Source organism: Cebus imitator, unplaced genomic scaffold (genome assembly GCF_001604975.1).
Source record: "Cebus imitator isolate Cc_AM_T3 unplaced genomic scaffold, Cebus_imitator-1.0 Scaffold17, whole genome shotgun sequence".
NCBI classification, from domain to species: Eukaryota; Metazoa; Chordata; class Mammalia; order Primates; family Cebidae; genus Cebus; species Cebus imitator.
The window spans coordinates 1,605,456-1,628,574 of NW_016107332.1; the positions used below are offsets into that span (position 1 = coordinate 1,605,456).

Genomic DNA, 23,119 nt, shown 5'->3' on the forward strand with positions numbered 1-23,119 from the left:
TCTTAAGGCAGGAATTAGATTTTCTTCTTTGAGATCCTAACAGTGTAGTTCCCAATTCTTAATAAAACAGTTTATCACAGTGCAGTTTATCAGAGTGCTTCTTGGTGACTACTGTCTGGTTGAGAATCTATAACGAGGTCATTTCTAAGCATTATTTTGACCACTGTTTATTATTAAATCTCTATTTAGAAAAGAGCTGGGAGCCTGGGGGCAATTTAGTGTTTCAGTATCTCAACTAAAGTATTTATTCCCCTAAGAGACAGGATTTTCTTAGGCAGTGCTGCTCTGGTGTGTGTTGGGTGAATGTGCTGTAAAAGAATTAATGAGAGAAATTTCAGTGACTGGAGAAGGTGTTGACAGGATAATGCAAGGCAAGAACCATCTGGCACAAAGAAAATGCCTGTGGACTTAACTTGGAATGAAGAACAGATCATCTGATAAGAAAATGTAGCTAGCAGAGGATTTTTAAAAATCGAACTTTTTCAAGAGTGAAGAATAAAAAGGGAGGATGTGAGTTTATTTCAAGATGATCATCAAAGGATGAAGGGGCAGATGAGTTGTGAGGGGACTTCCCAGATCAAGAAATGGACAGCATTATTAGCCTGAAGAAGAGAGGCCACTGTGACTACAGTCAAGACGCTCAGCTCAGCAAGATGTGAGGACAGCTCAAACCACCGCTGGCTACTGTGCCCAGTAGCAAAGGAGTAAATGTGATATTGTCCAGAAACAAGATGTATAGGCCGTAAAAGAAAAGAAATTATGTTAGGAACTAAAGGCCAATAACATAATTCAATATTTATTATATTTTGAAAGAACGTTGCTGCTGAAGTTTGTGAGACTAGCAGAGAAGGGTATGTTTTATAAACAGTGATGTGCAAAGAGAGGCTAGACATAGCTGACTTAACACATTTGCTGAGAAGTTCTAGAATGTAGGAAGTTTATTATGTTTAAATTTTTCACAATTTCATGATTAGACAAGTTGGTGTTCTTCTTAAGCCCATGAAAACTATAGTAAACTAGACAGGCCTTAAAGATGCTGTGTCCATCATGCTGATTGATGCATTTCCTAAGCACAAAAAGAAAAGAAAATTACAAAATCAGAGCTAAGGCTACCAAAGGAGTATTTCGCTGTAAGTGTGCTGCTATGGTTTAAAGGTGTCCCCAAAAGTTTGTGTATTGGAAACATAATCCCTAATGCAAGAATTCTGAGAGGTGGGAACTTTAAAAGATAATTAGGTTGTGAGGGCTCTGCCCCTATCAGTGGATTAATGCTGTTATCACCAGAGTGGGTTAGTTATTGTGGGAGTGAGTTTCTGATAAGAAGGATGAGTTTGGCCCCCTTTCTCTCTCCCTCTTTCTTTCATCCTCTCTTACCCTTCTGCCTTCCACCATGGGATGATGCAGCATGAAGGCCCTTGCGAGATGCCAGTGCTATACTCATGGACTTCCCAGCCTTCAGAACTGTAAGAAATAAATCTCTGTTCTTTATAAATTGCCCAGCCTGTTTAGCAACACAAAACAGGCTGAGACATGTGATCTGTTTCTTCTAAAAGGTTTGTATACATCACATTTTTATTATTATGTATTCAGATATAAAGCTCAAAGAACAGTATAAACTTGATTATCTGCGGCTCAGATTTGCTTCAGACTCATAAATAATACATAGCTTTATTTGGTATGGTCTTCTAAAACTTGCATATGTTGGATACTTAACGTATCTTTCTCTAAAGCTTTGTGATTTAAAAGTGTTATGTTTTATCTGTATTGTGCAGTATTCTACTAAATAGATTGAATAAAATGGGATCATATTATTTCTCTTTCACTGTTGATAATGATTAGGTAAATGTTACTTTTTTTGCTCTTACAAACTGTGCTAACACAAATTTTTGTAGGATAGTGGTTGTGAAAGTAGAAGAAGAAATACTGATTTGACTCTTAAAGCCTGGTATGGCTCAGTTAATATCACCAGAGAACTGGAGCAAGAGTCAAAGCAAGTTGCAAGGCCTTAAAAGAAAGGCCATAAAAGAAGGCAAAAGAAATTTTGAAGAAGTTTAAAAGTATGGGGGATAGATCAGTCTGATATATATCTGAAAGGAGAACAAGACGCAAAATGAAATCAGGAAAAGAAGATAAACAGAAAATGAAAGTTCATCTGGGGAATTTGAAAATGAGTGAGGAAAACAAGTTAACTGAGTATGCAATAAAATAGGTGTTTGAAATGATTTTGAAATAGTTATGCACTCACATTGAGATGGCCTGAATTCCCCTTAATAGGAACACTTCTATGATCCTGTGGAAGGAAAGGGTAAATGTAATCAGTGTACAGTACCCTCTGTGTTCAGTAGGTAAAGATGTATATGTGGTCAATGTAAAATTGCTTCATGTTTGATGTATTTTGCATATTTTTTATCATAGTAGAATGTGTTACTGGAAAACAAAACATGGAAAATGAGAAGGACTGAACATCATCTGTGATGAGCATTACTTCGAGACAGTATTGACATTTTCATGTATCACCCTCCAGTCTTTTTTCTACACTTACACGTATTTTAAAAAATATATTTGCCTCCTTAAAATGGAGTTTTCATAATTTTTAAAATTGCTTTTTATCACTGAAAGAATCATAAACATATTTTCATATTATTAAATAGACTCCTATAAAGTTCTTAGGAGCTGTATAATATCCCTTTGTGAGAATGTATCATTGTCAATTTAGTATATCCTTTATTTGGTTTGAGTTGGATTTTTATGTGTCCACTGCCTACCACCTGTTCCTTGGACAAGAATACCCCCTTCTTCTGAGGAATTCTTTATTCCTTACCTCAGTCCCTTTACCCTTAACTTTGGTTGGAATGGGAGATGCCATATCTTTACATGAAGTCATCTTCTTGGCCACAGTGATAAGTTGAGGGACACACTGGCCAAAGATGACTGATCAGAATTTCTAACCTTTTTGTAACTGGTTACTCTGTAGGCTAGGCACAGAACTCAGCAATTCACAACTACACATCTATCCTCAAATAGTTTTGGGCTAAGAATAGCATGGAATAGTTAGAAACTTCAAGCCACAAAATTAATTTCAGGTGTCCCAAGTTGGTATCACCACAGGACACCTTGCTGAAATATTTGAATCGTTCCGCAGAATTTCTCAGGTTGATCTAGAAAATAGAGGGCTTTTCCTTTTGGTGGTGAAACTGGGAAAACAGGAATCTCAGGATAGCTCACGTTTCATAGAAAAGCTGGTTTGTAGTTGGAAAGAATGAAGACAGAGAGAGAGGAGGGAAAAATAGGTGCAGGGTGAAAGAGTTCTGTGACATTTAGTATTTCCCGAAGTGGCAATACCCCTTCCTTCCTGTTTTTTCATTCCGTAGCCTAACTGGCCTGTTCGATGAACTAGCTTGAGAGTATATTTTTGTTATTCCAAACCAAAAGAGTCCTGATTTTTGCATCGGAGCCATTTTGCTAGGCAATATATTTCTAAAATACAAATGTGTAGTTTAAAAAAATGGTTAGTAGATGATAAGATCAAGGACCCAACAAAGAAAAAATAATGTTTTTTAATAAACAAGACAAAGCAGAGATATTATATGTGATATATTAAATAAGGATAGGGTCGGGTGCGGTAGCTCATGCCTGTAATCCCAGCACTCTAGGAGACCGTGGCGGGTAGATCACCTGATGTCAGGAGTTTGAGACCAGCCTGGCCAGCATGGTGAAACCCCATCTCTACTAAAAATGCAAAAATTGGCCAGGCATGGTGTCATGTTCCTGTAGTCCCAGCTACTCAGGAAGTTGAGGCAGGAGAATCGCTTGAACCTGGGAGGCAGAGGTTGCAGTGAGCCTAGATCGTGTCACTGCATTCCAGCCTGGGTAAGAATGTGACTCCATCTCAAAAAAAGAAGGAGAGAGGGTAGGTAGAATTGGTATCAAATCCTGAAGCTGGTGTGGAAGACCCTTTCTATCCAAGAAAAGAGGAGGCCCAACAACACTTAGCCTCTGAATACTCTGCAGCAGCAGATTTGGTCATGGTTAAAGACAGGAGGAATGATTAAACTTTAGTAGCCTAGGAAATCGTTTATGGGCCTTTATTTAACAAAGGGAGAGTTCTGGTTTCAGGAGTGGTTAAGACATTTCCATTCCTTCTTTGTCTCAGCAATCACACACCACACCAGAGGGGTGCAGAACAGAAGCATACACTCTATCCACAGTGAAATGAAATGACACATCTACATTTCTGCACCATAACACCTGAAGACAAAGTGGCTGTAGGATTGGCAAATGACTTAATAGAGTGGAGGATGACTACCCCTAAGCATCTACAGAGAGGAATGCCAGTGGAGTATGAGAGAATAGAATAACTACTCCCCTCGTTTACCATGCAGAATCTCAGAAAGGGTTAGGAATTGGAGGTAGCAGTGATCGTAAGAGAAAGAAATGAGCCAGTAGACTGAGAACAAGAATAGTTTGAAATGCACATAAAATAAGGTCAGGTCCTTATCACTGCCCCCACCTCTGCAAAAAATAGTAGGTAGATGCTCTGGAGAGCCTTGGCTGGGGAATGGGAGGTGGGAAACAGATATAGTCTGGCAAAATGAAAAGTTGCTTCTAGACAAAGACAGAACTCTTGAAATGCTTCAACTGGGTGAAAGTTTGACAAAGAACCCTCAACAACCCTGGCCACCAACAAGGAAAACAAGGACGTTTCTCTGTCTTGGCCTAGACCTTGGCACGGAAAATGTTTTCCCACCCTCAGTCTTAAGTGGCAACTACATACTTGATGCTGCCATTTCTTCTTTTCTTTCTTTCTTTCTTTTTTTTAGACAGAGTTTCTCTGTCACCCAGGCTGAAGTACATTGGCATGATACCAGCTTACTACAGCCTTGACCTTCCAGGCTCAAGTGATCCTATCACTTCAGCTTCCCGAGTAGCTGGAACTATAGGTTTGAACCACCTACACCCAGATAATTATACACACACACACACAAACACACACACACACGTGTGTGTGTGTGTGTGTGTGTGTGTGTGTGTGTGTGTGTGTATAAATTTTAAAGACAGGGTCTCACTGTGTTGCCAGGCTGGTCTCAAACTCCTGGGTTCAAGTGATCCTCTCACCTTGGCCTCCCAACCTGCTAGGGTTACAGGCATGAGCCACCATACCCAGCAGATTTTGCTATTTTAATGCAAAAACAGCCATAGAACATATGTAAACAAATTAGTGTGACTCATGAACTGGCTGTGTTCCAGTTAAACTTTATTTACAGACCATGAAATTTGAATTTCTTTTTTGCCCCTTGATTTTACATTAAAGGAGAGATTTAAATTTCATGTGATTTTCAATATCACAAATAATTTTCTTTGGATTTCTTTTCAACCATTTATAAGTGTAAAAGCTAGTCTTGGCTGTCTGGCTGTACAATGTCAGCAGGCTGGAAGTGGCCTTTGGGCTGTAGTTTGACAACCACTCAACTAGACTTTAAGCATGTTAAAAATGTAAGAGTAGGCTGGGTGTGGTGGCGCACACCTATAATCCCAGCACTTTGGGAGGCCGAGGCGGGCAGATCATGAGGTCAAGAGATTGAGACCATCCTGGCCAACAATGGTGAAACCCCATCTCTACTGAAAACACAACAATTAGTTGGGCGTGGTGTCTCGTGCCTGTAGTCCCAGGTACTTGGGCGGCTGAGGCAGGAGAATCGCTTGAACCTGGGAGGTAGAGGCTATAGTGAGCTGAGATTGGGCCACTGCACTCCAGCCTGGGTGACACAGTGAGACTCCATCTCAAAAAAAAAAAAGAAAAAGAATGTAAGATTGAACATTCACCCTGTTTGTCTCAACCTAAAAGAAGATGAGAACAAGGTGGGGCAGGAATTAACAAAGCAGATAAATCTCAAAATAGTATGTTAGAAATGAGTAATTAGAATAAATGTAAAAGAACTAAACTTACTGGCTAAAGGACAGCTTGCCAGGATGGATTTTTTTAAATCCAATTATATAGTGTTTTAAGAGACATAATCTGTCTTCCCCAACCAAAAGACATTCCCCCAACATAAGGGTATAGAAAAGTTCAAAATGAAAAGGTTTTACAGTACTAAGAAATACTTTAAAAAGAAAAGCTGGTTCCTTTTTGACAAAATGTACTCTAAGTGATACTTTATTGTTTAAAAAAAAAAAAGGGCATTCATGATAAAAGGATCCATTTTTTAAAAAATGAAAAAACAGGAGGATATAATTGTAAGCTTGAATGTACCTAACAATGTCATCTAACATGTATCTGTATCTAACAGCATAAATATAAATTTGTATAGCTACACTGATATTTATCTACCTTTAGCAAAAACTTATAGAACTGTAAAGAGAAACTGACAAATCCACCATTATAGCAAAATAGTTTAATATAAGTATTTGGTTGAGAGATCAAGCAGTTAAAAATTTGTTAAGGATGCAGAAAATTTGGTTTTGACTGTTATCAAGCTTTCCCTGTTGGACATATAGAGAGGACATATTCCTCAAAATTACTTGGACAAACATTCTTCTCAACTTTATTAAGAAATTTCATTGGCCACATACTAGGGTGAAAAAGCAAGCAAATGTCAAATATCAGCATAAGATAAACCAGGTAAGATAGCAAAGAAGACTCAAAGTAGAAGCATGTTTTGTTGTTGTTGTTGCTGTACTTTAAATAATGAAAATACATGGAACAAGACTTGTGGATTGCAGCTAGAGTAGTTCCCAGACAGAGGTTAATATAGAGCTTTAAATTATTTATTAAGATAAAGGTCTGACTCATTTATTAATGAGTGAGATGGCCAACTTTATGTATTATAAAAAGAAGAGAATAACCTAAAGGAAATGAGAAACATATTCCAATTTTAGACAAATCCTTTCAGAGACAAAGACTACACCCTGGCTTATTTTAGGAGGCCAGTATATTCAGACAAATACAGCATGAGAAAGAAAACCTATAAGCCATTGTCAGTCGTGAATATACTATTAAAAAAAAAACCTTACCTTAGGAAACCAAAGCGAGCAATTTTTAAAAGAAACTTAAAAACAAGCAAGTTTAGATTCATTCTTAGATTACAAGTTCAATCATCATAAAGAAGGCAATTTTCAATTTAATCTAGAAATTAAGTGTATCTGCCTGAGAATGAAGACATAGGAGCTACAAAGTGGGCATCCAAGCCAAGTTCTGCCAGCAGAAATTATGCTTCTCCTAGGGTCTTGGTGGCCACATCAGGAGAAAAACAGGCTCAGAGTGGGGCTGAGGCCTGGCAATGAACCCGAGCCCTCCCAGGAATCAACTTAGCTGCCAGTCACTACCTATTAGGCTTTTCCACCCACTGCCTACACCTCAACAAACACCTCTTTGCTCTGTGGATCCCCCAGGCCTCTGTTTTTTTTTTTTTTTTTAAAAGAAAAAGAAATTAAATGCAGTTCCAACCAAAATCCCAAGATAAGTTTGAGAAACTGATTTTGAAGTTTTTGAAACAGTTTTTTAAAAGAACGAGGTTTTGTAGGGAAGAGGGACTTCCCTATTGGATATAAAAAATTACTATAAAATCTATATCTTATAAAATAACAGTAATTAAGACAATGTGCTTTAAGCACAGTGATAAGCACATAGACCAATATAACCAACTAGAAAGCCTGTGAACTGGCCCACCCATATATAGGAAATGTGTGTCAGAGATAGCATTACAGATTGGTGGTGAAAGGTAAGGTATAGTGGGGACTGTTTGACAAATCATGCTTGAACAATAGGTTGTCTACATGGGGAAAAAATGCTTGGATTCCTACCTCACAATAGGTAGGTGTACCTAACACAAATATAAATTCCAGGTAGATTATAAAAACTTAAATGTGAAAACAAAATTTAAATTTGTACAAGAAAATAGAGAATGTGTTTATGAACCCATGGTAGGAGGAGATTTCTAAAATAAGACATGCAGCACAAATCAAATAAAATGATTGACAAATCCAACTATATTTAAAACTTCTGTTTATTAAATAATACAATTTAAAAAGTAAAAAAAAATCACATGATAAGAGAAAAGATCTGCTATGGATGTCAAATATGTAAGAAAAAGAAAATTGCACATTAGATAAATGCAAATTACAGAATAGGAAACCTGGCCAATAACCATATAAGAAGCTGCTGTGACCCACTGGTAACAGAGAAATGCAAATAAAAATCCGATGAGATACGTTTCAGCCTTCTGATTGACAAAACTAAAAACATTGACAAGTATCAAGTGATGGCAACTATTCTGAACAAATGAGAACATTTAAACACTTCAGTGAATAAACTTTCAGAGTACTCTGCACTTCAGAGAGTAATCTGCAATGTCAAGTCATACTAAATATGTACCTATCTTATGACTCATCAGTCAGTCCAGTCTTAGCAATGTCTTTTAAATTCTGAGAAAGTCCAGTGGTAGAATAAATAACATGCAAAGTCTTTAGAAATCCGCCCCCCCCCCATGCATCCTTTCTCAGAGGGTATGCTTCAGCAAAATGAGGGAGTAAAACAAAGAAGAAGAAATATAATTCAGGATATGGGTTCCAACACAGAAGAGTCTTTTTTTTTTTTTTTTTTGAAACAGAGTCTTGCTCTGTTGCCCAGGTTGGAGTGCAGTGGCATGATCTCAGTTCACTGCAACCTCTGCCTCCTGGGTTCAAGCAATTCTCCTGCGTCAGCCTCATGAGTAGCTGGGATTACAGACACACACCACCACACCCACCTAATTTTTATATTTTTAGGAGATATTAGGTTTCAGCAGTCTCGAACTGCTGACCTGGTGATCTGCCTGCCTCAGCCCCCAAAAGTGCTGGGATTACAGGTATGAGCCACCCCTCCCAGCCCCGACACAGAAGAGTCTAAGAAAATTCCTAAATGATAACTAATAGAAGTTACAAAACGTGAACCAAAGGCCTACAGAGCAACCACTGCAGATTTGAGCAGGCATTTGGAAGATTCCAAAAATTGTGTGATACATTTGACTGCATGGATATTTATATTGAAAGACATTTTATAGGAATATTAAAGAATATGAGAAAATTTGATCACAGAGCAGGGTCTTTATTTCATTTGCCGCTGTATCTACTGAACCCCCATGCCTGGCACATAGTAAGAATTCAGAAGTAATATAGGAAGGAAGGAGAACTAGCTGAAATGATAGAGTATACCATGGAAAATAGGATGAAATATGTGACAGAAAACAAAGAATATTTGAGAACAATTTGATACAACATCTGGAAGCAATTTTGTGGAGTTTGATGGTGGGATGCATAAGTGAAAATCAAATAAGATGTAGTTGTGGATGACCTTAACAAGTTCATATGTTTTAAAATCAGGGCTGCTGCCAATAACAGACATTTTAGATCACCTGCCAGTTTATTAGATTCCAAATTTTGATGTCCAATAGTTCTAATCTAGTTGGGCTATTCATTTAGTCAGCCAATATTTAACAGCCTCCTCTTATGTACCAAGCACTATGCTAGAAGCTGGATTTTAACGGTGAGCACGAGATATGGTCTCTGCCCTCATGTTAATCTGTTGCTATAATTATCCTTCAGTTCAGAATGTTTAGAATATAAGTGTTTAGAATATGGGGATATATAGCCTGAAATATTTTTCTTTTTTTTTTTTCTTTTTTTAGAGGCAGGGTCTTACTCTGTCATCCTGGCTGGAGTGCAGTGGCATGATCATAGTTGACTACAGCCTCCAACCCCTGGGCTCAAGTGATTCTCCCACCTTAGCCTCTCGAGTGCCTGGGCTTACAGATGCATGCCACCCCACCTGGCTTGCTATTTATTTATTTGAGATGGGCTCTTGCTCTGTGCCCAAACTGGTCTTGAATTCCTGGCCCCAAGCAGTCCTCCCACCTCAGTTTCCCAAAGCTCAAGGATTATAGGTATGAAGCACTGTACCTGGCCACCTGAGAAATTTTCTAAGCCTGGATTCAGGCTTAGAAATTATGAAATCTAATACTTTGAAATGCACACTAACTTTGGAAATTGAAACTCATTGCTTTTCATTTCACCAGGAGTTACTATCTATAATAATCTTTAGAGCAAATTCTCCTAATTTAATTAGATATGATTTTTGTTATTATTTAGAAACACATATACTATCTTGATAACTAAATTTTGCCAATCATTCTTCTTGACTAGTGGTCTTTAGCTGTATATGAGGAGATTTCTATAAGTGACTTGAAAAATACAGAATCCACTCCATGGTACGTCCTGTTCAGTGTTATCAGGAATGCTGTTTCTCATCTTCCTTTCTTGGTGTCCCTTTGCAGGGGTTGTGTTTGCACATTATGGTCCCGTCTGGAGACAACAAAGGAAGTTCTCTCATTCAACTCTTCGTCATTTTGGGTTGGGAAAACTTAGCTTGGAGCCCAAAATTATTGAGGAGTTCAAATATGTGAAAGCGGAAATGCAAAAGCACGGAGAAGACCCCTTCTGCCCTTTCTCCATCATCAGCAATGCCGTCTCTAACATCATCTGCTCCTTGTGCTTTGGCCAGCGCTTTGATTACACCAATAGTGAGTTTAAGAAAATGCTTGATTTTATGTCACGAGGGCTAGAAATCTGTCTGAACGGTCAAGTTCTCCTGGTCAACATATGCCCTTGGCTTTATTACCTTCCCTTTGGACCATTTAAGGAATTAAGACAAATTGAAAAGGATATAACCAGTTTCCTTAAAAAAATCATCAAAGACCATCAAGAGTCTCTGGATAGAGAGAACCCTCAGGATTTCATAGACATGTACCTTCTCCACATGGAAGAGGAGAGGAAAAATAATAGTAATAGCAGTTTTGATGAAGAGTACTTATTTTATATCATTGGGGATCTCTTTATTGCTGGGACTGATACCACAACGAACTCTTTGCTTTGGTGCCTGCTGTATATGTCGCTGAACCCCGAAGTACAAGGTAATTAATAGGTGTTTCCTTTGTTCATGGCAAAACCAGGTAATTTAAATCAGGATTAGCAACCTCAGTGATCTGGTGGCTCCTAACACTGAGCAATGTCTTCAGGCTGGGAAACAAATACTTGCAACTCATAGGGAGCTGGTAAGATGTTAACTGTGAAACCCAAGTTTCTAGACAGTAGGCCTAATGTCATAACTTGCTTACCCCTGCTTAAATCTCTACAGGTCTGATTCTGTGTGAAATCTATGATTGTGAAAGACCTTTACAGAAGGACATTCTACAATTGAAGGAATCATAATGTTCATCTGAACATGTCTTTGTGTGTGTGTGTGTGTGTATGTGTGTGTGTGTGAGAAACTGGAGAACAGAGGCTCAGAGAAGTTGTGTGACTTTCACAGGGTCACACAACTAGTTCTACCACCTCAGTCCCAATAGATCCCGAAAGTCAGTGGCAGTTCAGAGTAGAAGAATACAAGGAGTATGGTGTACATTAGTTTCTGTTGCCGTCATAACAAATTACCACAAATTGAGTGACTTAAAACAACACAAGTTTCCTAAAGTTCTACACATTGGAAGTCTGATATGTGTCTCATTGGGCTGAAAATCAGGATGTTGACAGAGCTGCATTCCTTTCTGGAGGCACTATAAGAAGAATCATTTTCCTTGCGGTTTCTGGCTTCCATAGCTCATGGCTTCCTTCTTCTGTCTTTGAAGACAGCAGTGTTGCATTTCTCTAACCATTTGTTCATAGTCACATCTTCCTCTGACTCTGAACTCAACGGGCAAAGGTTATCTGACTGAAAAACCCACGTTCTTAGATTGGGCACACCCAGATGACCCAGGATAATCTTCCCATCTCTGTGTCCTTAAGTTAATTATATCAGTTTAGTCCCTTTTGCCATGTAAGGTATTATATTTACAGACTCCAGGGGATTAGGGTGTGGACATCTTATATGGACCATTATTCTGCATACTATACATGTGATTATACCTGCCTGAATTAATTATTGCTGAGTAACAACTACCTCAAAATTTGCCAGCTTTAAAAAAACCACCACCATATATTATCTCCCATTTTCTGAGGGTCAGGAATCCAGGAATGACTTCCAGTTTAGGGTTTCTCATGAAGTTAGAGTTAAGATGTTGGCTGGGGCTGTAGACCTGACTGAGACCAAAGGATCCACGTCCAAGGTGGTATCCATATGACTGTTGGCCAAGTTCCTTACCACTCTGACCCTTTCATAAGGCTGCTTCACTTAGTGGCTTCCTTCCCTAAAAGTGAGCAACCTGAGAGAGAGAGAGAGAGAGAGAGAGAGAGAGAGAGAGAGAGAGAGACTGGCAAAGATGAGGAGCCACACTATCTTTTATAATCTAGTCTCAGAAGTGACATGCCCTCACTTCTGTCTTATTCTCTTGGTCACATAGACCAACTTAGTACAGAGTGGGAGGGGACTGCATAAGGATATAAACCACAAGAATGGGGATCATTGGAGGCCACCATAGGCTATCATATGGGGTCACAGTTTATTTAGAGAGCAATCCCATGTTCATATGAGAGTATGACTTAGGATGCTCCTGAATCCAGAGTGCTTTCTCTTTGGCCCCTCTATCTGTTCTACTATCCCACTTTTAAGTCACAGGGTGGTACAGGCACCCTGGGGCTAGCTGTCTCTACTTGAAATTTCTGACCAATGCTTCAGCTTCACTGAGGAAGAGTCAGGCCTGAACTGCCAACTGATCAGTTATATGTTAGTGGTGATGGAAAGCATGCAGAGGAAGGCAGGTTCAACTCTCTCCCATGCTTATCTTCTGGTTTATTCTTCCCTTTTTACATAGAGAAGGTTCATGAAGAAATTGAAAGGGTCATTGGCACCAACCGAGCTCCTTCTCTCATGGACAAAGCCCAGATGCCCTATACAGAAGCCACCATCATGGAAGTGCAGAGGCTAACTGTGGTGGTGCCACTCGCCATTCCTCATATGACCTCGGAGAACACAGGCAAGTCCAGGGTCTTCCTCTTTGAATACCCTTGATGGAAGCAGGGCCCTCTAATCCAGAGTTGAGGGGCGTGGTGACTGTTGCCTACCTTGATCCTTCTGAAGATTTACCATTGTATCATAGATAATAAAATGTCTAGGGAATGTCCAGCCCTCTGCTGTGCATTACTGTTGTACTAGAATTCCACCACTGCTTAGTTTTATTAGTAGCTCTCTAGCCTTCAGAGCATACACACTTATACTGGCAAAACAAATAATGCCACAATTTAAATTGGCTATGTTGGCAGAAAAAGCTCCAGAATTAACAAAGGCTCATTTTTATGGAGGTCAGAAGAGCTAGTCTAAATGTGGAGTTAAGGATTTTGCCTGAAAGTTATCTTACTTCAACTTTTAAAATTCTGCAGCTGAAGCATAATATTAAAGAATTAGAAGGCTGGGCATGGTGGCTCACACTTGTAATCCCAGCATTTTGCGAGGCCAAAGCAGGCAGACAGATCTCTTGAGGTCATGAGTTCAAGACCAGCCTGGACAAGATGGTGAAACCCCGTCCCAACTAAAAATACAGAAATTAGCCAGGCATGGTGGTGCATACCTGTAGTCCCAGCTATTCAGGAGGCTGAGGCAGAAGAATCACTTGGACCTGGGAGGTTGCAGTGAGCTGAGAGTGTGCCATTGCACTCCAGCCTGGGTGACACAGCAAGACCCTGTCTCAAAAAAAAAAAAAAAAAAAAAAGGCCAGGCACAGTGGCTCACACCTGTAATGCCAGCACTTTGGGAGGCCCAGGAGGGTGGATCACTTGAGGCCAGGAGTTCAAGACCAGCCTAGCCAACATTGTGAAAACCCATCTCTACTAAAAATACAAAAATTAGTCGGACGTGGTGGCATGCTCCTATAGTCCCAGCTACCCAGTAGACTAAGGCAGGAGAATCACTTGAACCTGGGAGGTGGAGGTTGCAGTGAGCGAAGATTACGTCACTGCACTTCAGCCTGGGTGACAGAATGAGACCCTGTCCAAAAAACAAAAAGAATTAGAATAGCCCTTCTTATTCTAAAGTCACCAGCTTTAACCTCTCACTTACAGTGAAATATGTCTAATGTCTATTTAGTCATGTCCAGACTCTCTTTAAACATCCCTATTAACAAGGAATTTACCTCTGGAGATAGCCCATAATATAATCGGCCTGATCTAGATTTAAGACAGGTATAGCATGCTGTTGCTTATAAATGACACTGGATCATGTAACAGGATTTTTTGGTACAAGTTATATAGACTGTGTACAGCATCTTTTGGGCATTGTTTAAAGTGCATATTGACTTGCCAGCTGGTAAGAGCCAGGGTTGGCTTCCCTGTACATCTCTTTATCTTAGTTTACATCCTCATCACATTGTTGTATGGACATAAGTGACCCTATAAACTAAGTTTTATACATATTAGGAATTTTAATTTTTAGGGAAAGTTTACTTGGAATGCCCTATTGTTTCTATCTTAGTGTTTTATCTTTACTGTAATGTTTTCATGGTTTTATTTAATTTATTAACTCAACGTTCATTTGAGCACTGCCTGCTCCCTGTCTCAGGTGAGTCCTGGGATGGTGTGAGGAGAGGGATGCCAGTTGATAAGATCTTATTCCTGCCCTCAAGTACCTCACAGTTTGGTCTCAGCCAATTAAGGGGCTAGGTATATAACTACTTTTTTTTTTTTTTTTTTTTTTTCAGAAAATAATAGTTTTAGGGAAAACTACAAGTAAAAGCTTACTGAATAACACCCATATGTTTTCTTTTGTTTTAGTGCTCCAAGGGTATACCATTCCTAAAGGCACATTAATCTTACCCAACCTGTGGTCAGTACACAGAGACCCAGCCATTTGGGAGAAACCAGAGGATTTCTACCCTAATCGATTTCTGGATGACCAAGGACAACTAATTAAAAAAGAAACCTTTATTCCTTTTGGGATAGGTCAGTTATACTTCTTTAAAATTGCATAATTTTTAAAATAAGTAGAACTAAAATAGTATTTTATTATTTCATGTTGTTTTAAAAATGTTTCTTTCTTGGCAACCTAATATAAAAGAAGGGATCAATAATTTAAATAAGGCATCTCCACTATGTTCATTTCAGATTTTAATAAAGCAATTGGTTTTAAATCTCTAAATGTGACTGGAAATCTTACTTTCAGAGCTGATCAGGTGATTTTGGGGGGTCCCAGGAAGCTACCGAGGTTAAGAGCAATTTCTGATCTGGTCTGATGGGTGAGAGGATGGGCTCTCCAATCTCGGCAGTTCGTCTTTTAGGTTCCTAGATTAGGAACATAGGATATGGAAGGAAAAAGGGAGACTCTAGGGATTCTTATCCGAATTTTTTTGCCTTTATCTTTCAGGGAAAAGTGAAGGAAAGAGATAAGTTGGCATGGAAGAGACAGGGTAGCTGCCACATTGGATCCGTCTCTAATTCCTGTCTAGAATGAGGATAGGTTTTTATGAGTAGGAGTTAAAATGTGGATTTGATATGTAAAAATTCTGATCAGCATATGTTGTAGGAAGCTATGTGGTATATATGGCAATTTGATTTAAAAACTATCTGCATTTAAAATACTCGATTTAGATATTTCATATAAATTTGTACTTTTCGAAATAGGAGAAGGGATGGTATTATAATCCTTAATTTTTTTCTGATCTCATTTTTAGGGAAGCGGGTGTGTATGGGAGAACAACTGGCAAAGATGGAATTATTCCTGATGTTTGTGAGCCTAATGCAGAGTTTCGTATTTGCTTTACCTAAGGATTCTAAGAAGCCCCTCCTGACTGGAAGATTTGGTCTAACTTTAGCCCCACATCCATTTAATATAACCATTTCAAGGAGATGAAGAGCATCTCCAAGAAGAGATGGTAAAAAGATATATAAATACATATCCTTCTAAGCAGATTCTTCCTACTGCAAGAGACAGTGAATCCAGCAACTCAGTAGATCCAAATTATGCTCAGATTGGAGAGATCGGAAGGACAGTAGAGCACCCTGGGAGCTTTCATCTTGGAGGATTCATGAGCAGGATACTTGAGCCATTTTAGTAATGCAGGTCTGTGATTTGGGGGATAGAAATCAAAGTACCTAGGAAACAGGAGATCTGGATTTTATTTGCAGTGGCTTCCACTGATGGGCCAATTTCTCATTTCTCAGTGCCTCAGACATCCCATATGTAAAATGAGAGTAATAAAAATTGGCTTCTCTCTACCTCTCAGCACTAATGATGGTGAAATGCCTTACATCTTTTCTGATGTCTCTAAAATGCTGTTTAGTTCTGGAGAAGAAATTCAGGAGAAGAAGATCTACCTGCTGGCCCTTAAAGACCTGTGACAACATGAAAGTGGTGTTCAGCCTGGAATGCTTTGTCAGAGATGAGTGTGGATTTAGGTTATACTGGGGGAGAACTTTTCTCAGCACAGATTCTATGCCAGCTTCTTTGGACTTTTTCTCTTATAATCTTTTTATGATTTTAGTTTTTACTTTTTGTAGATATGGGATGAAGTGGACCCTGTTGTGTATATTGAGGAAAAAAGAAATTATGATTTTTAAAAATCTCTTGTAGGATTATTGTCTAAATTTACATGTCTACCTTCTACTTCAACTACAGGAAGTGAGCCTTGCTAAATAAGTGGCTTGATGACAAAATTCCTTTCTGCTGAGTTATTTGCAAAGATGCAGCTCTACCTTTTGACTTAAGGCCTGAATGGTGAGCTTGGGGATTTTGATACTGGGACTCATCAGGAAAGGATTCTACTTTCCAAACTATACTGAACATTCCTGTCCTAGCCTCCCTGCCACCAGGCCCAATGTATCTGATCCTTGAATATACTCTCAAAGACATGAAGACATTCTTATTGTTTTTCTTAAGAAAACTTAAATTGTTTCTAAATGTAGAAGGCCCCTCTAGAAGAGCAGTTTTCAGCAGAGGTGGTAACCTCTTCAAAGGGTGTTTGGAAATGTGTGGGTGTGTTTCTTGGTTATCATAATGAAGGGGGTGCTACTGGCCTTCTGCTGCCATGGGACCTGATGCTAAATGTCAAGGTAGCCCTATACAGTGAAGAATTGTCCTGCTCAGGATGCCAGGATTTCCCCCGACGAGAACATGCTCCAAAGAATGACCACCCCTTTCTTTTATTCTCCCACAGTGCTCCATGTACAGAAGTGAGCATAGCAGTAATATGAGCAACCATATTCCTGAACCTTTCCTTATGCTGGCTCTCCACTTAATGCTTTACTTGTATGTTTCTGTAATTCTTACAGAAATTCTGCTAATTAGGGTGGCATTCTGTAGCTGATGACACAGAGGCTTAGAGAAGATAAGGCAAAAAGTTAAAAAGTTATATGACTGCATTTCAAACCTACTGGTCTCTGTGACTAAAGAATGCTTTCGGAACCACTTCTCAACCCTGCCACCACTTGATCCCATAGCAGACTACCCCCTTGGCCTCATGCTGGAGTTGTATATGTCCATCTTCATCCCATGCTGAGCTCCTTGAGGTGAAGATGTGCTGTTTGACTCCCTTACAGTGCCTTGGTCTCGGTGGATGCCCAGTCATCTTGTGAATGACTTTTAAGAAGTGTACTTAAGATAAAAATCCTACCTTATTTGAATTATTACAGGTTGTATTTTTGTTATTATCTTTTTGTTCAAGATTTTAGTTTTTGCTTAAAGGTGATAAAAAGTCAGTGCATGTTATTTGTTAATGTCCACTAAACCCAGTTTTTAAAAAATAACTGGACTTTTGTGTTTATCATTTAAAACAACCATTTTAAACAAACTTGGAATGATGCCTTAGCTGTTCTTATATAACAAAATGTAAGCTCCCAGCACCTGGAGACTAGGCCACATCCAGGGGCCTCTCATTCACTTTCCTAAAGGAGAGAAGCAGCTACTGCTGTTCCTACTGATTGATAGAGAAGAGACTGAGACAAGATCCAGAGTGGTTGTTACTTTAAGAATTAAACGTAAGATGAAACCCTGAACTTAAACGCTTCTGTTTGACCAGCCTCCTGTGACTGATCACCCTCTTTTCTCCATTTTCCAGATAAATGGAGACACCAGATCTCCCTAACCTCTTACTTCATCTGCCATTAGCCACACTGTGTGTAGTTAGATCTTAGTCTGTGAATGGCATTCCAGGGCAATTGTGAACATGAGGCTAGATTTTTCCTTTCATTTGGCACATTCCTAGGCAGATTTTTGCAAGCTCAAAAAATGAAAATAATATCAGCTTAATCAAAACATAATCAGAGTAAGAAGAAAAAAATATTATTTTAAAATGATTATCAATAAAAGTATTGATGATTTTTGACTCTACATTGTTTACATTATCCACCATACTGCTCTTGTCCTTTTAGAAATATTATTAAACACCTTCAATATAGATAAATGAAATACAGACTAATCTTTAGGTGTCTTAGGAATTTTGCCTTTTGCAAAAGAAAAGCTAATAGACTAACTGCAAGGAACTGAGTGGATGGGTAGCTGCTGTATAGACTTTTAGATGAGATGATACAGCGTGGATTACACTGTACCTTAAGCAGGACAGTTCGTTCTTGATATGGAATTCATATGTTTTTGAATTGCACTAATAACTAAGCATTAACAAATGTATTACTCCTTAAATTATACATGCATTTTCATATTCCTAACCAAAGAGTTTAGAGTTTACTTAAGAAGAAGTCTGTTCTTTGTGAGATGTTGAAATTAGATGTTTATTAAACTTTAAAATATAATGCCTTAAGCTGTGGCACTTTAAAAAACATCTTCATATGTAAATTGCTAAAAGGATTGTTAATGCTTTTCTCAGACATATTGGCATTTACAATTTTGCACATCATAGTTTATGCGAAATGAAAAAATAACTGTACTTTGTTTTATAAGTCTGCCTAATATCTCATTGTTGGTTCTCATCTTTAGAACAGTTTTGATGCTTTTATTAAACTATTTTAACTGAGAAAGTGTCATGTCTGTTTTCTTGTTTTAATTGCTACACAAAATTTTGTTTTATCAGATGTCAAGTTAACGAAAAAAAGAGAATAGGCCTCCAAAGACATATGTCCACAATAGAATGTAAGCACAGTCCTTAGAAACAAGGGTAATTCTTTCAAAATTTCCCCTTGGACTGAAGTTCCTTAGAGAACTACATCACAGCCCAGGTGTCTTATATTCCATGTAGAAACCCAGCATAATTGAGAGGAGATGGGCCCATGTGAGCCTACTGTGGCCAAGTATTGAGTGCTGGTCCCACTTACACTTCCCAGCTTAGGAAAAAGAGCTTTTTCATACCTGAACCCTATTTATTTTGCCTATGGAGGGACACACTATCAGATTTTTCCACAGTCTACTCTTCCTCCTGAAGTCACCGCTCAGACAGCATCTCCTCGGGCATCTAAAGTGGCCTTTCCTGGGAACTCCCTAATCTTATAGCCCAGTTTATTTCCTCCAGAGCCTTCATCCCTAACTGCAGCTACCTTGTTTATTTAAACCCTCTGTTTCTATCATCTCTGTCATCGCCACCCCACAAGGATGTCAGGGACCGACTCTATCTGATACCATACCAGAGTGGATGCCTTACACAGAGCAGGCATCAGTAAATATGTTAGACAAATGAAGAATTAAGTGAGTTTGATGGAAGGTGATTGTTTGACCCTGTAGGCTAGAGAGGTGATAATACAGGCAAAACTGTCACTGTTTTCCATCTGCTGCTTCGGTGACTGTGGCTATGCCACCAGAGTATGATTTTTAGTAAAACAACAGTAGCAAAAAAAGGAGAGCACTGAATAATGTGGCTCCCTCAAATCTACTTCAGTTTTGCTGCATTGTTTTTAGAAATCAAATTCATTTAAGTAGGGTATTTGTTCATTAAAAAATAATTTGGTTTTATTAGCTAAGTGGTTACTCTTATTAAGCTATTATAATGATTGAAATTATATTCTTTTATATACTTTTATTTTATTTTTTTTTTTTGAGACAGGGTCTTGCTCTGTTGCCCAGGCTAGGGTGCAGTGGCATGATCACAGGTCACTGTTAGGCTCAAGTGATCCTCCCACCTCAGTCTCCTAAGTAGCTAGGACAACAGGCACATGCTACCATGCCTGCCTAAGATATCTCATATTCTTATCAGCTCTTCCCTTTGTATGAGGATCAAATCATCAGTTTTTGTTAAGGGATAAGGCTAATTATCCATAAGACTCTCAGTGGATTGCTCAGCAGAATCCTTTTGCAGCCAAGGATAGAATAGGATGATGTATTCAAAATTCTAAAAGAAACAAACTACCAAACAAGAATATTGTATTTGGCAAAAATAGCCTTCAAAGATAAAGGAAAGAGAAAGTCACTCCCAGACAAATGAAACTGAGGGAATCTGTTACTGCTAGACCTACCTTATTAGAAATGCTTAAGGAAATTCTTCAAATTGAAATGAAAATATGTTAAATAGCAACATGAAAGTATAAATCTCACTGGTAAAAGTAAATATACAATCAAATATAGAATAATGTAACATTATAGTAGTATATAAATTACTTTTTACCCTAATATAAAAGCTAAAAGACAAAAATATTAAGAATAATTATAACCATGAAAAATTGTTAATGGATACACACTATAAAGAGAATTAAACATTGACTTCAAGAACACAAAATTTGGAGGGAATAGCATTTTTGTATGAGATTGAAGTTAGAATCAGCTTGAAATAGATAGTTTTAACTATAAGATGCTTTATGCAAGCCCAAGACATAATCAAATCACAAGGGAAGACAGAAATAGAGGAGAAATGAATACAGAGCAACAAAACAGACCAGAAACAATTACCAAACTGGCAATAAGTAAACCTTTACCTATTGATAATTACTTTAAATGCAAATAGACTAACCTCCCCAATCAAAAGACGTAGAATAACTGAATGGATTTAAAAACAAGATCCAACTGTATGTTGTCTATAAGAGACTAGCCTCACTGGTAGACAAGCACAGACTGAAAGTAAAGCAATAGAAAAAGATATTCCATGCATATTTTAACCAAAAGAGAGCAAGGATGGCTATACTGATGCCAGACAAAATAGACTATAGGTAAAAAACTGCAACTAGAGACAAAATGATCATTATATAATGATAAAAGGGCCAACTGAACAAGAAGACTCAATTATAAATACATACACACCCAACATCAGAGTACATAGATAAGCAAATATTGATCTATCTAAAGAGAGAAATGCAGTAATACAATAACAGCAGGAGACTTTGACACCCTGCTTTCAATAATGGATAGGACATCTGGGCAGAAAATCAATTAAAAAAAAAAAAAGAAAACAGCTTGAACAACACTATGGACAACATGGACCTAAAAGACAAATATATAACTTTTCATCCAACAGAAGAATATACATTCTTCTCAAGTGCACACAAAACATTCTCCAGGATAGATCATATATTAAGTAACAAAACAAGTATTAACAAATGTAAAAAATACGGAAATCATACCAAATATCTTTTCTAACCACAATGGAATGAAAGAACAGTAAATCAAGAACAGTAAATGAAAAAAATTACAAATATGGGAAAACAACACTCCAATAAAGCTTGTGTCAAAGAAGAAATCAAAGGGAAATTCAAGAAATATCTTGGGACAAATAAAAATCTAAATACAACATACTATTATGTATGGGAGGCAGTAAAAGCTATGTTACAAGGCAGATTTATAGTGATAAATGGATACATTAAAGGAGAAAGATCTCAAATAAAACAGACTGAATTTATACCTTAAAAGACTAGGGGGAACAAACCAAACTAAGCTCAAAGTTGGCAGAGAAAAGGAAATAGAAAAGATTAGAGAAGAAATAAATAGCAAATAGAAACACAATAGAAAAAAATTTTAAAAACCACGAGTTGATTTTTTGGAAAGATAAAATCAACAAATCCTCTGCTAAACTAAGAAAAAAAGACAAATAAGGAAGACGACATTACAATGGATGACTCAGAAATTAAAAGGTTATAAGGGACAATTTACAAACAATTATATACCAACAAATTGGATAATCTAGAAGAAATAGAAAATCCCTAGTAAGCATACAACCTACCCAAACTAAATCAAGAAGAAATAAAAATCTGAAAGAAAATAACATTGAATCAGTAATCAAATACCTCCTAACAAAGAAAAGCCCAGGAACATGGCTTTTTCTAACAAGCATTACAAGAAGAACTAATACCAATCCCTCTTAGACTCTTTAAAAAACAGAAGAATAGGGAACACTTTCATACTCACTTTAGAGCTCAGCATCACCCTAATATGAAAGCCAGACAAAAATACCACAAGAAAAGAAAACCATAGGCCAATACCACTGATGAACATAGAGCCATGAAAATCCTCAATGTAATACCAGCAAACCAAATTCAACAGCATATTAAAAAGATCATACACCATGAACAGGTGGGATTTATCTCTGGAATGAAAGAATGGTTCAGCATATGCAAATCAATTAATGCCATATATAGTACATTAACAGAATGGCAGGTAAAAACCACATGATCGTCTTAATAGATAACAGAAAAAGCATTTGACACAATTTGACATCCTTTCATGATTAAAAAAAAAAAACTTTCAACAATATAGGTATAGAAAGAACATACCTCAACACAGTAAAAGCCATATATGTAAAGGTAACAGCTAACTTTTATAATAGTCAATGGAGAAAAACTGAAAGCTTTTCCTTTAAGATCTGATACAAGGAAGGGATGCCCACTCTTACCACTATTATCAACATAATACTGGAAAGCCTAACCAAAACAACTAGACAGAAGAAAGAAAGAAAAGGCATCCAAGTTGAAGAAAAAGGAGTAAAATTATCTCTGCAAATGACAAGATTATTTACACATGGCCAGGCACAGTGACTCATGCCTGTAATTCCAGCACTTTGGGAGGCCAAGGAGGGTGGATCACTTGAGCTCAGGAGTTCGAAACCAGCCTGGCCAACATGCTGAAACCTGTGTCTACTAAAAATACAAAAACTAGCCAGGCATGGTGGCAGGTGCCTGTAATCCCAGCCACTAGGGAGGCTGAGGCAAGATAATTGCTTGAAACCAGGAGGCAGAGGTTGCAGTGAGCGGAGATTGCACTGCACTCCAGCCTGGGTGACAGAGTGAGACCTGTCTCAAA

At 38.1% G+C, this 23,119-nt stretch overlaps 1 protein-coding gene across 2 annotated transcripts in view; it reads left to right on the top strand.

The window, feature by feature from the left end:
- The window catches only part of CYP2U1 (cytochrome P450 family 2 subfamily U member 1), a 23,000-nt gene extending 4,073 nt beyond the window's left edge, over nucleotides 1-18,927 (top strand). The window contains exons 2-6 of one of the 2 annotated variants that reach the window (XM_017509015.2): nucleotides 10,308-10,943; nucleotides 12,780-12,941; nucleotides 14,731-14,898; nucleotides 15,627-15,827; nucleotides 17,224-18,927. In XM_017509015.2, coding sequence (XP_017364504.1) covers nucleotides 10,308-10,943; nucleotides 12,780-12,941; nucleotides 14,731-14,898; nucleotides 15,627-15,805 — 1,145 coding nt within the window. In that variant the 3' untranslated portion in view covers nucleotides 15,806-15,827; nucleotides 17,224-18,927. Of the gene's footprint in view, nucleotides 1-10,307; nucleotides 10,944-12,779; nucleotides 12,942-14,730; nucleotides 14,899-15,626 lie in introns of both variants that reach the window. The other variant, XM_017509005.2, reaches the window with a different exon arrangement.
- The last annotated feature ends 4,192 nt before the right edge of the window (nucleotides 18,928-23,119 follow it).